The 14458-nt window shown below is 35.2% G+C and overlaps 1 protein-coding gene across 2 annotated transcripts in view; it reads left to right on the top strand.

The window, feature by feature from the left end:
- LRRC69 (leucine rich repeat containing 69) overlaps nt 1–14458 on the top strand; it is a 92159-nt gene that overhangs the window by 14652 nt on the left and 63049 nt on the right. The window contains exons 3-5 of one of the 2 annotated variants that reach the window (XM_029223077.1): nt 641–713; nt 3392–3587; nt 6285–6356. The exons of the other annotated variant lie outside the window; for it this stretch is intronic. Coding sequence (XP_029078910.1) covers nt 641–713; nt 3392–3587; nt 6285–6356 — 341 coding nt within the window. The remainder of the gene's footprint in view (nt 1–640; nt 714–3391; nt 3588–6284; nt 6357–14458) is intronic. 2 annotated transcript variants of the gene reach the window in all.

The raw sequence follows: 14458 nt of genomic DNA, 5'->3' as shown, positions 1-14458 counted from the left end.
TTGTCTTGAGCTCCCTGCAGAAGCTTGTGACCCAAGAGGACCTGCTCCCCACTAAATACAGCAAGAAAATTCCCCAGCTCCTTCCAGTCTCCGGTGAAGAAGATCAGCAAGTAGCTGTTTCACGCACCAGCGCCCATCTACTTCTTCCACTTCAAGGAGACTCTGGCTCTGGAATAGAGTTGAACACACTCTACATCCACTTCACCCTCTTCGCCAGGGAGTTGTGGGCCGTGGTGCATTGGGCTGGTTTCCCGTGCGGTTTTCCCGTTTGGTGGATGAGTTCGGCTTGTCAGGAAGACCCTTTGGTCGTCATTCATGCATTTCACAAACATTTGTGGGACTATGGTTCTGAGTTTCAAAAACAAAACTAAAACCCTGGGTTCCAGTGCCTTTTATAATAGTTTCTGGTTCCAGCTTGTGGTGAGTTTGGCCCTCTATCCTCAGGTGCCAAGACTTAGCTTTCTAACTGGGATAAATTATGCCTTTTTGATTAAGTTAATCTGAGAGGGTATCAGTTACCAGCAACCCAAAGAGCCTTGGCCAAGGCAAGAAACCAGAAGGAAAACAAAGGTGTACAGAAAAGTGACTAAAAATGATTTTCTAACGGATATCTAAAGTGACTAAAATTATTTTCTAACAGATGGCTTACAAAATTTGATCCTGCTTAATCTGAACAACAATCAGCTTACATGGATTCCTCAAGAAATCAGCAGGTAATTTTGTTTCTAGTGAGAGCTGGTTACCACTACTCCCCCCCATGCCCCTGCCCCCAAACTGCCATTTCTCCCCATCCTGGTCATTTGAACACGGTATGCCTAGCCTCTAGTCCTTGTGGGATTTATACATAGCAAAGAGGCACCTGAAGGACTGAGGCAAGCCACTGATTTTAAGCAGACGATTCTTTAAACACTTCAGAGAAATGAGAAACAGCATGACTTGGTAGTCTAAGTATAAAAGTGAGGGTTTGAAACAAAGTTCTAAAGTTGATTGTGTTATTGATTTCCTAACTGGGGGGTTCTTGGAGCTTGCTCTGTTACAGAATTGGGGACATTAAACTTTACTGTAAAACATTTTCAGCTTGATGGAAAAGGTAATATGAAAGCAAAGATTTTAAAACCAATATGTCATTTTCATTAAAAAAAACACATTTTATTATCATTAACAAAAACAAAAACAAAATGTTATTTTTCCTTATCCTGCACATTTGCACAGATGAGCTGCTGTTACAGTGACTTTCTGGAGCCAGCTAAGGGCCTTGTCCTTCTGCAGACAAAACACCCTCTTGGGCTTTTCTTCTGACAGATGGAGACAGAACCCTACTCAGGTTTACTTTGGAGACTCTCTTTATTGCCTGTCAAACAGAAACAGATGTATTACAACATAAGAACATCCAGATTTTTAAAGGATACAAAACTATTAATAGTTCTCAACAAAGGACTTTCTGCAACACCTAAAGTCTATTCCAATTTACTTGTCTATACCTCTAGCTAATGTATTTTTCCCCAGATAGATTTTTACAGAAAAAGTAATGTTTTAAATCAGAGCAAGTAGAAAAAAATTTGAAGCTATCCAATTTATGAAGAAGAGGAATATTTATGGTAATGAAAATGCCAATAGTTGTCTGCTTGCTTTTTCACTCATTCAGCTTATCAGCTGATTTATGTGTTGGTCATGTAATGAAAAAAGGACACCTTGGAAGATCTGGTGAACTAGGTTCAGGTCATAACTTTGTGCAACTAGCCTTATGACCTTGGCCAAGTAATTTAACTGTCTTGGACCTTGGTTTTCTCATCTCTAAAGGAAGAATTGTGAGGAGATGAACTTCGAAATTCTTGCAGCTATAACATGTTATGATTTCACAATTTAGTAAGCTTAGCTCTGTTTGGAGAACAAAGTACAATATTGTCTTTTGTTAAATGTATTCTTAACTATTTTAAGTGCTTTTTTATGTTATTGTAAATGGAATTTTGAAAACTTTTATTTTCAGTTGTTTGTGGCTACAATATAGACACAAAGTAGATTTTTTAATAGTGACTTTGTAGTCTGTGACCCTTCTTTTAGTTCTAGTTGGTTTGTTTGTTTTTTTTTGCAGTACCTCTCTTTAACATTTTGACTATCTTTTTAATTTTGAAATACTCTCCTCTCATACCTTTAGAAATTCCTTGTTAACCAGGTTCATCTATTTTTCTGCTCATGCCTTCTCTGGGTGCCTTTGGTTTTCATTTGTTTGTCAGATGTTCATATTTCTCAAGAATCTTTCCATCTGCTTCCTCTCTATCTCCTTCTGCTCTTTTGTAGTTGTTATTCTTTCTGTCAGTCTCATGTATTCACATGGCTTCCACGATAGAGTTCATAGAATCTTCCCCCAAATGTCTTTTACTAGCACTGACTATTGTTGTAAGCAACAGTCCCCCATTTTAAACTGTCTAGAAATGTCACCTCATTATGTTACTAATTTAACTTCAACAGCTTGAGAGCATTATAAATCTTCATTCTTAGCTTTGCAAGAAGACACATCTGCATTTGAATCTTGACATGGTTTTCTGATGTTTAAATTGGGCAAGTTATTCACTGCCTCTGATCCTTTATTTTCCTCATTTCTGGATTAAGGGTGATAACTCCGGCCTTAGGGTTGTGCTGTAGATTAAATTTAATGCACAAGTACATAGTTGGTGCTCAGTAGTGCTAATTTGTTCCTGCTTCTTTATTCAAAATACTAATATTTTCTCAGTTCGCTATGCCTTCCTGTTGCCCTAATTTTACAGGTTCTATTATTCAAGGCCAAGTTCAAAATGTTGTTTCTTCCGAAATGCTTCTGAGGGACCTCAGGTACTATATCTGCAATTACAGACTCAAATCTTAACCCTTTTCTCCTTGTTTGTTGGCATTTTCTATCCTCATTTTATGGCTCTATCTAACATCTCCTTCTAGACAATGATATACATAAAGGCAGAATTTGTGACTGATCTGTCTTTGCATCTTCCACAGCAACTAAGTGGTACAGGATGTATAATCTATATCTAAATCTATACCTGTCTATATCCATGTGTGTGTATATGTTCTCCTTTGTCCTCTGGCTTCCTCTTCAGTATACCTACTGTATATGTACAAAGAATAAAGATAGAATTATTTTTCTTAAATATAAGTTTTGATTAGGTAAAATTTTAACTTTTAACATAAACCATCTGATTATAAAAATCTTTAAAAGTTAAATTACAACAAAGTTTTTTTATGCTCAAATGATTCATAGTAGTTGTGAACACTTGACTGAAGAAAAGCTCAGGTGAGCTACAAAAAATATGAATTGATACATGGCTCTGAAAAGTGGGGTCTGTACAATGGACTTTCTTATTCTTGTGAATTTCATTCATACACTTTGTTTATTTTTTAGATTAAAAAGCCTTACATATCTGAGTATAAATCATAACCAGCTAACCAGCATTCCTAGAGAACTTTGTTTCCTTGAGAATCTTTCTGAACTTCAACTTAACTACAATCAGCTCATTTGTATACCCAAAGAGATTAATTTCTTGAAGAAGCTCCAGAAGCTTCTTCTGGTCAGGAACAACATTGAATCTTTGCCAGAGGTAAGCAAAAGATGGAACCAGATTTTCTTTTGTTGGTGAAGAACTCATTACACCATGATGAGCAGTTGAAGAATAGATTTGGGCATCTGAGTACAAGAGGTCATTTGCTTTCCCTCTGATTAGGTATAATCAGTTCCCAAATCCCTATGACAAAGGAAGGTTATAACCTGGATTTTTTCACAAAGCTAGGGATGCCAGACTTAGTAAATAAAAATACAGAATGCTTAAATCTGAATTTCAGATTACCGATGAAGAATTTCTTTTAGTATAAGTATATTCCAAATATTGCATGGGACATACTTATATGTTTTAAAAATCTTATTTTTTTTGTCTGAAATTTAAATTTAAGTGAGTGTCCTGTATTTTATCTGGCAACTCTATATACAGCACAAAATATTAGTACTTTTTGGTTTTCAAGTATGTGCTAGATATCTTCCATTTTTTCTTTACATCCACTCTCCATCCTTTTCCAGCCTGCTCTGTGCCTGGGAGACTGACCCGTATGGGCATCAATGAGCTCCTTTGTCCTCAGGCTTCCTCTAGGATATGGCCAATGAGGGGCAATAGCAGGAGGTGAAAGGGCAGGGGGTTATTGAGTACCATATAGTTTTCCCCTGGTGTTCTCTCTAATAGGGTGCTGTGAGTTGCCTGCATGCTTTTCTGGAGGGTCATAGCAAATGTCAGGTGATCCTCAATGGACATTATTACATTCCCTTGACTCTTTAGGTCTGTGGTATTAAAGAACTCCCTGCTGTTGCTAGCTTCTGGGAACCTTGTGGTTTTAGGGGACTACCTTTCTTGGTTTAGGGAACCTCGTTGATTTCCCTGAACCCTGTCAAACTTTTATAAATAATGGCTTTATTAAACTCTCCTCAAATTTCCAAGTTTAAGAGTACCGTTTCCTGTTAAGAACCTGTCAATGGGTTTACCTTCCTTACTTATGCAAATTAGAATTAATTTGATAGGAGGAAATGCATGGCATACAGTAACTTGAGGAATAAAAAAACAGATTAACTCCTACTGTTTCACTTTTCTCTCAAGAAGATATTCCCTTGGGACTTCTCTGGTGGTCCAGTGGTTAAGAATCCACCTTACAATGCAGGGGATGCGGGTTTGATCCCTGGTCGGGGAACTAAGATCCCACATGTTGTGGGGCAATTAAGCCTGTGTGCTGCAACTACTGAGCCCACACGTCACAACTAGAGAGCCCGCCTGCTGCAACTACTGAGCCCGCCTGCTGCAACTACTGAGCCCGTGCGCTCTGGAGACTGTGCGCCACAACTAGAGAGAAGCCCGTGTGCTGCAATGAAGAGCCTGCGCTGCAACTAAGACCCGATGCAGCCAAATAAATAATAAATGAATAAATTTTTTAAAAAGAATATATTCCCTTTAAAAGTTCTGTGCACCCTGTAATGTGATATGTAAAAATATACCAAGGTATAGGCTATAAATAAGTATATTTCAAAAATTTTATTGTTATATTCCTTAAAAATTTGACTTACTATAAACAAGCAAGAAAATGTCTTGGAATTACAGATTAAACCTACTAAAAGCATGTCTCCCTCATTTGAGGGAAAAGCAATAACAACAGCAATAGGATCATCATGAAGCATTACATTACTTAGTGTTCATAACAACTTTATAATGTATCTCTTATTATACCCATTTTAGAATAAAGATCAGAGAGATTATGTGACTTGAACATAGTTTGCAAAAGTCAGGAAAAGAGCTCAGATCCATGTCTGTCTAACTTAAAAGTCCGTATTTCAAATCAATAGTCATACCACAATTTTATAAACCCAAGGCGTTTAGACTTTAAAAAATTTGAATGCTAGTAAGTCCTGTCCTGAATTATCATGTAAAGAATGCCTATAATCATTTATGTCCTTGTACATTTAATACATTTCAGTCTATCATTGTTCTTTTTGGTCTGAATTATAAATGATAAGACATTACAGAAAATACTCATTTGTTTTGTTACTAAACATATTATGAATCATTTTCTGGTACATTATAAATTATGTGTATGTCTGCACACATGCATATGAAGGTATATGCCCATCCAGTCACATCGGGCATGTGGCTAGACTAACAGATTTCCCTTATAAGGAAAAGGTTGTGTTAGCACAATGCCACACAAAAGGTAGATGTGAAATAAATACCAGTGGAATTGTTGATAGAAATAGCTTTCTAAGATTATGTCTGTGTTCTGTCTCCCAAAGGTTCTTTCTGTTTTAATGATAGAAATGTCTACTAAGTGCTCACTATGTATTAAGCCCTTCAGTAAGCACTTTTGATTAGTAATTTATTTAATGCATTCAGCATCCATATTGAAGATAGTGGCTTCCATTAACATTTCCATGTTACAAATGGAGAAACTAAAGTACAAAGATTAAGAAATTTGCCTATAGATATATAGTAAGTGTTGGAGGTGAATTTGAACCTACAGATATTTACTACAAATAGTCTAGTTCTTGGTCACCATGTATGTTGCCCTGGAGTGGTCAGAGGAAATGGAGAATTGAAAGAATCTGGTGATCCAGACCTAGTGATCTCCCTGGGGAGATATACTGAAGAATTGACCAGGTAATTAGGAAAGGTGGTCAACTTCATCAAGTTTAAGCTTACAAGAAATGTTTGTGATTCTACATATTAGACTTTTAAAAAGCTCTCTCCCTCTTTTGTTTCCTGACACAGGGACTTTGTGATCTTTTGAACCTAAGAATCCTAGACATAGCTGGAAATGTTATTCAGATATTTCCACCAGGAGTAAGTAGAGTCAACTTGAAATATAATTGAAAAATAATTTTGTTTATGCTATTGGGAATAGGAAAAATAGGCAGCCAGTAAAACCTATAGTAATTGGAACCTTGAATTATACAGATAAGTCAAAGATTTGCTTTGTTCTGTTCTTTCCCATTCCTTCCTTTGTGTTCTGTGCCTGCTGAACTTGTTTGAACTGAGTGAACTCTGATTGTTATCATAAATATTTTAATATACTAGCTATGGTTAAATGGTTTTTTTAAATCATATACTGTTTTTGGTCACCTCAGACTTTTTGAAAATATTACGTTCCAGAGCATATTTTTATCCCTTGCAATTAATCCAAAAGAGACACTACTATTAGTTGTTTTTAAGCCATAAACAGTGGCTTTTTTCATTTGGAGATGAATTTTGACTTTGCTTTATTTCAAATAACTGAGAAGCAGTTGGTCTTAGCAACTTGTAACTTCTGGGAAAGAAATGGCAGTTTTTCATGTTGGCATGAGCATGTTTCCACTGCAAGGTAATAATTAGAAGCCCATCAATCCACAAGGTATTCAATAAATAGTTGTCAGTCCATTAATTACTTTTTCTGATTGATCAACACAAAATTGAGATTTCAGTCCTTTTTACCCACTGAGCAATATTTTACACTGAAGATGACTCAAATAGGAAAAATGAGTGTAATTTCTGTGTTTTAGAAAAAATGTAGAGTTTTTTTGTGGTAAATTATACATAACATAAAGTTTACCATTTTAACCATTTTTAAGTGTACAGATCTGTGGCACTATGTATATTCATGTTGTTGCATAACCATCATCACCACCTGTCTCCAGAAGTTTTCTATCTTTTCAACTGAAACTGGACCCATTAAACACTATAACTTCCCATACCTCCCTCCCTCTAACACCTGGCAACCACCATTCTACTTCTTGTCTCTAAGAATTTAGCACTCTAGGAATCTCATATGAATAGAATCATACAATATTTGTCCTTTTGTGACTGGCATATTTCACACAGTATAATGCCTTCAAAGTCTGTATATGTTATAGCCTGTGTCAGATTTCCCTCTTTTTATGGCTGAATAATATTCCATTGTATGTATATGCCACATTTTGTATATTCATTCATCTGCCCATGGACAATTGGGTTGCCTCCTCCTTTTGGCTATTGAGAATAATGCTGCTGTGAATATGGGGTACAAATACCTGTTCAAGTCCCTACTTTCACTTCTTTTGGGTATATACCCAGCAGTGGAATTGCTGAGTCATATGGTAATTCCATGTTTTAGTTTTTTTTAAGGAATTGCCAAACTGTTTTCCAAAAGTACAGTTTTGAATGTTTAATAAGCACTGGATGTTGTTAATGTTGACCTGGTAAATGATGCAAGATTTTTTTCATCCTGCTACAAGATATTATTCATGTCTTCATTTAGCTCTTTTTCTGCCCTATGATGCCTTCTCTGATTGCCAAAGCAGCCTTCTGATGCTAATTCTTCTCTGGTACCATTATAGTTTGTACATACCACAAAGTAGAGTAATTCTTTTTAAGTCTGTCTTCCCATTAGACTGTAATCTTACAGAGGAAAGGAGTACTCTTTTTAACCTTTATACCTGCAGTGTCTTAAATTTCAATTGAATAAATGTTAAACAAATAAATAAAAATAATGTTCTTAAACTACATTCAGTATTTGCCTTCGTAGTATCGTGAATTCACAATTTCTTCTACAGTGATTCTGTACTTACAATTTTGATAAAACACCATTATTTAGATCCCATTAATTTAGAGTAATTTTGGCAGAATCTGAGTTAGTATCACCTTTGTAACATCTATTTCAGAATTTTCTGAAAACTCTGAAGTAAGATATTCTGTGAATTCATCTGAGCTTTGGTCCAACTGGTTCAAGTTATTAAAATTTCCACATTTTATTAGATGGGACAGCTAATGGGGAAATGATGAACACAGAGGATAAATGACTGACTCTATATTATGCCATGATTATCAATGAAAGAGAGTAAGTTTCAAAATAATGGTAGTGAACTTTAAAAACAATTAGACCATCCTTTTCAGGAAGCAACATAGTATAGAAATGAAGAACATGGACTTTGGGGTCATATACACATGAGTTTAAAGTTCTAATTTTCTATTTACTAACTTTGTAATCTCTAACAAGTAGCTTAGCTTCTCTGAGTTGCTGTTTTATTTGTCAGATGGGTATATTAATACCACTAACTTTAGGAAGGTTGTTAAGTTACATAATGATTTAAAGCATTTTGTACACAGTCGGCATTCAAGGAATGGAAGCTCTAATGATTATATGTTGTATGTACAATATATACCAATAGTGAAATACTACTAATATGTATAATTATAGTGATCATCCACTGTCTACTAGCATTAATAGGAAGAATTAACCTTGTGAGGTGCATGTTCTAAAAACTTATTTTTATTATAAAAACTTTCAAACATACATAAAAACAGAGAGAAAAGCAAAAGGCAATTCCATATACCTATTGCCCTGAAGTGTAGTATTAACCCAAAGATTTGAAAATGTGCTCTGTAGAAGTTTCTTTAAGTGGCTTATTGCTTACAGCTATTGCTTTTTCTTTTTCTTTTTTTTTTTTAAAATAGGGCTTTATTTAAGTCTGTTGCTATTTTATGACCTGAAACTTGGTGTGCTATTTGGAAAATGCAGTTGTTTCACAGAAGTTTAGTTTTTATTCATATGGCTTTTAAATATTTGAAACTGAATTTTCACCAGGATTTTTGTATAAGAGTATACATTAAATGGAGATCTGCAGTAAGACAATGGGACTGTTATAATTATTTGTTCATATGTGTTGAATAAAAAGAATTTCTAGATTATTAAGAAAAATGCCATCATGATCAGATAGTGAGTTAGCTGTATTAGAAATGCATTGGTCCTTTTATTACCATGTAGTCAGATCTAGTACATTGAGACTTTAATTTCTTTCCTTATCTCTTTTTTTCTCTTCTTCATTTAAACTTAAAACTTTTTTTGAAAGTTGTACAAATTATACATTCTTCTTAAAGTTTCAAACAACAAAGAAATACAGAATAATAATAAAAGTATCCATTCCAGGACCTCTACATGTGTGTTCTTTAGAAAAGTCTGTTAAAGCATATATATATATATATTTTAAAGAATTTTAAGGGAGTTTATTGCCAGAAAAAGCCAGCGTCTGAAAAGAGAGCTATAAATGCTCCTAAGCAAAGGTAATCACCATCCTTTCAAAATATGCCAACAGGAAGAGAGGTGCCAAAGCAATGTAGTTCCAGAAAGGGAGTCTTCCTCCTGCTTCCTTGAGGTGTGGCAGGAAGGTCCTCAAAATCAGGCTGTCCCCTAAGGACTTCATTCTACTACAGAGCAGGAAGTCACTTCACCTCTCCATGGCCCTTCTCCTTCTCTATCTTTCAAATGGAAGATCTTTTGGTGATAATGATATTGTTTATCCTTTCCTGTGTATTGTGAGCTTGTTGGGATGATCACATTCATCATTTAGCTGGACCATTTACCATTTGCTGGACCATGAGGAGCCACATTTGAAACCCACCAAGAGGAATTCACAGCCCACAGAGATCTTAAACTCAGAGCACAATTCAGAAACTGGACATGATTTTGGTGTCTTTCTTTGAGAAGAGGATGATACATTTTCAGTTGGGCATAGGTATTTGAATGAGATTAGATGTGCCATTTTTGGAATTAGATATATGGAAAAAAGAAAGTGTGTGGATGTGGGCACTGAAGAAGGTGGTTAATAATGAAAATACGTTTTTCACGTTATGCTATGTCTGGATTGGTTTCATGATACTTAATTTCCCAGTATAAATTTTCTTATTTATTTATTTATTTATGGCTGTGTTGGGTCTTAGTTGTGGCACACGGGATCTTTCGTTGTGACACATGGGATCTTTCATTGCAGCACACAGGCTCCTCTCTAGTTGTGGTGCGTGGGCTTCTCTCCAGTTGTGGAATGTGGGCTTCTCTCTAGTTAAGTGTGCAGGCTCTCTAGTTGTAGTGTGCAGGCACCAGAGCACATGGGCCCTGTAGTAGCAGCACGTGGGCTCTCTAGTTGTGGCATGCAGACTCAGTAGTTGTGGCATTCAGTCTTAGTTCCCTGACCAGGAACTGAACCCGTGTCCCCTGTATTGGACGGCAGATTCTGAATCACTGGACCAGCAGGGAAGTCCCTGAATTTTCTTTTTAAAGAAGTACCATCCAAGTATGTAAAAGGTGTCATTGGTAGTAGAAAGATCAGTAGAGAGAAAGCAAAACTCTGGGGCTGATTTCTTGATTTGATATACCATTGCACAATTTGAGGAAATTTTCAGTGCCTCAGATAAAATTATTTGATATCCAATTCCTATCTAAGACATGTCAAACTTATTCATTTTAATAGTTTGCAAAGTTTCCTGTGCTTCTTGGGTGAATAGGGATTGTTAAGATTTTTTTTAAGATAAATTTTTTTTCTCCCATTTAGTTCTCTTGTCTTCAAATAACCTGTGTAAATAACATTTTTCTGATCATAGAAGTAATAATTCATTGTAGAAAATCCAGAAAATAAACAAGGATAGAAAGAGCCAAATATAAGGTATCTTTAGGTTTGTCTCCTAGAGTATTTATTGCTGTTTTTTTTTCTTCAAGTATCTTATTTTTATATGTGCACTTAAAAAGTTGAAAGCATATTTCATAAGAAATATGTATCTTGTTTTTTCTTTTAACATTATATATTGAGCACTTTCCTTAAATGAAAGTTCTTCAAATATGTGACTTTTAATGACTGGGTGCCCTTTTACCTTTTCTAATCATATGTTCACTTTTTCTTACATTTTTTATTATATTGATGGAATTGGATGTGGATTTTGAATGAACAAGCCTTTGAGGAAAAGGATGATCTGAAACAAAATGTCTTTTATTTGTATCTCTTTTGGGGGGAGTAACAATTTTGAGACATGGCCTGTGATGGATAGTGAACCATAAGGAAACATTGCCAGTTGCTCAGATAGTGGGGGAAACAGTGATGCTTGGTTTATGAGTTTCCTAGTTCTGCTGTGATGAAGTACCACAAACTGGGCATTAAAATAACATGTCTTTGTTTTCTTATAAAAACACCAGCCCTAGGATTAGGGCCCACCTTAATCTAGTATACTCTCATTTTAACAAATTACATCTGTAAAACCTCTTTCTAAATTAGGTCACATTCTGAAGTTCTAGGTGGACATACATTTTGGGGGTATGTCTCATTATATTTGGGTAGAACAACTCATTATATCTGGGTAAAACAACGAGTTTTAGTATTCTATCTAGCACCTGTATGTGTGAGAGATATAACTGTCCTAAGTGAGGCTTATATGACAATTCAATTCAACCAAGCTAAACTCTCTTCTGTGATTTGGTCATGAAGATCTGAAGAATTTCTATCTTCAGGAATTTCTGGGGAGACAAGTAAACAAATATGAATGTTGTCCTGTAAGAACTTTGGATTTCATGTTTGAAGTGGGCCGTAGAGAGATCATAAGAAAAATATAAAGACAGAAATTTAAAAGTAGAAAAATTAAAGAAAGTGGCATTAATTAGCTTGGAAAGAGAAGGGAGGTAGGTAGGTGCTAATTTCATTGTTAAGTTCATTATATGAAGGGAGACAGCAACCAGCTGCCTTAATAACTTTTTTTTTTTAACTTTTAATAATGGAGAAAAAAAAACCCACACTGTGATTTGCTGCAGAAGGGCTTTGGATTAAGATATTATAGAGGGATTTCTAGGAGGAAAGGGTTACCAACCTCTTTCTAGATTCTAAAAGAAAGCATAGAAAACTCAGTCTGAAGTAGTTATGATTCAGCCATTTCAACAGGGAGAAAAGTAAGTCACTGAGTTTTTTAGTTACCTTGAAGCAATTATATATATATATATATATTTATCTTTAAGAAAGATTTTTCTCTGGCTCCTGTTTCCCTCAGGAGACTGGTTGTTTCTCAAACTGCAGTCATTTGAAAAAAATTTGACCTGACAAAAGTGAGAAAAAGTTTTAATGGTCATCATCAGGTGGTATAATGATGTTTATTTTTGATGTGAAGTATAGAACAAAATATTATGACAGACAAAATAGACTTTAAAATAAAGACTATTACAAGAGACAAGGAAGGACACTACATAATGATCAAGGGATCAATCCAAGAAGAAGATATAACAATTGTAAATATTTATGCACCCAATATAGGAGCATCTCAATACATAAGGCAAATGCTAACAGCCATAAAATGGGAAATCAACAGCAACACAATCATAGTAGGGGACTTTAACACCCCACTTTCACCAGTGGACAGATCATCTAAAATGAAAATAAATAAGAAAACACAAGCTTTAAATGACACATTAAACAAGATGCACTTACTCGATATTTATAGGACATTGCAACCAAAAACAACAGAATACACTTTCTTCTCAAGTGCTCATGGAACATTCTCCAGGATAGATCATATCTTGGGTCACAAATCAAGCACTGGTAAATTTAAGAAAATTGAAATCATTATCAACTATCTTTTCTGACCACAATGCTATGAGACTACATATCAATTACAGGAAAAAAACTGTAAAAAATACAAACACCTGTAGTCTAAACAATACATTACTAAATAAGCAAGAGCTCACTGAAGAAATCAAAGAAGAAATCAAAAAATACCTAAAAACAAATGACAATGAAAATACAACAACCAAAAACCCATGGGATGGAGCAAAAGCAGTTCTAAGAGGGAATTTTATAGCAATACAATCCTGCTTCAAGAAACATGAAACATCTGAAAAAAACAACCTAACCTCACACCTATAGCAATCAGAGAAAGAAGAACAAAAACCCCCCAAAGTTAGGAGAAGGAAAGAAATCATTATAATCAGATCAAATATAAATGAAAAAGAAATGAAGGAAGTGATAGCAACGATCAATAAAACTAAAAGCTGGTTCTTTGAGAAGACAAACAAAATTGATAAACCATTAGCTAGCCTCATCAAGAAATAAAGAGAGAAGACTAAAATCAATAGGATTAAAACAAAAAAGGAGAAGTAACAACTGACACGGCAGAAATACAAAGGATCATGAGAGATTACTGCAAGCAACTCTATGCCAATAAAATGGACAACCTGGAACAAATGGACAAATTCTTAGAAAAGCACAACCTTCCAAGACTGAATCAGGAAGAAATAGAAAATATAAACAGACCAATCACAAGCACTGATATTGAAACTGTGATTAGAAATCTTTCAGCAAACAAAAGCCCAGGACCAGATGGCTTCACAGGTGAATTCTATCAAACATTTAGAGAAGAGTTAACACCTATCCTTCTCAAACTCTTCCAAAATATAGCAGAGGGAGGAACACATCCAAACTCATTCTATGAGGCCACCATCACCCTGATACCAAAACCAGACAAAGATGTCACAAAAAAAGAACACTACAGGCCCATATCACTGATGAACATAGATGCAAAAATCCTCAACAAAATACTAGCAAACAGAATCCAGCAGCACATTAAAGCTATCATACACCATGATCAAGTGGGGTTTATCCCAGGAATGCAAGGATTCTTCAATGTATGCAAATCAATCAGTGTGATAAACTATATTAAAAAATTGAAGGATAAAAACCATATGATCATCTCAGTAGATGCAGAAAAAGCTTTTGACAAAATTCAACACCAATTTATGATAAAAAAAAATCTCCAGAAAGTAGGCATAGACGGAACTTACTTCAACATTATAAAGGCCATATATGACAAACCCACAGCCAACATCATTCTCAATGGTGAAAAACTGAAACCATTTCCACTAAGATCAGGAACAAGATAAGGTTGCCCATTCTCACCACTATTATTCAACATAGTTTCAGAAGTTTTAGCCACAGCAATCAGAGATGAAAAAGAAATTAAGGGAATCCAATCGGAAAAGAGAAGTAAAACTGTCACTGTTTGCAGATGACATGATACTATATAGAGAGAATCCTAAAGATACTAGCAAAAAAACTACTAAAGCTAATCAATGAATTTGGTAAAGTAGTAGGATACAAAACTAATGCAAAGAAATCTCTTGCATTCCT

The sequence above is a fragment of the Monodon monoceros genome, unplaced genomic scaffold (assembly GCF_005190385.1).
Source record: "Monodon monoceros isolate NGI ecotype Baffin Bay Population unplaced genomic scaffold, NGI_Narwhal_1 Super_Scaffold_14, whole genome shotgun sequence".
NCBI lineage: Eukaryota > Metazoa > Chordata > Mammalia > Artiodactyla > Monodontidae > Monodon > Monodon monoceros.
This window is presented reverse-complemented; position numbering and strand designations above follow the sequence as displayed.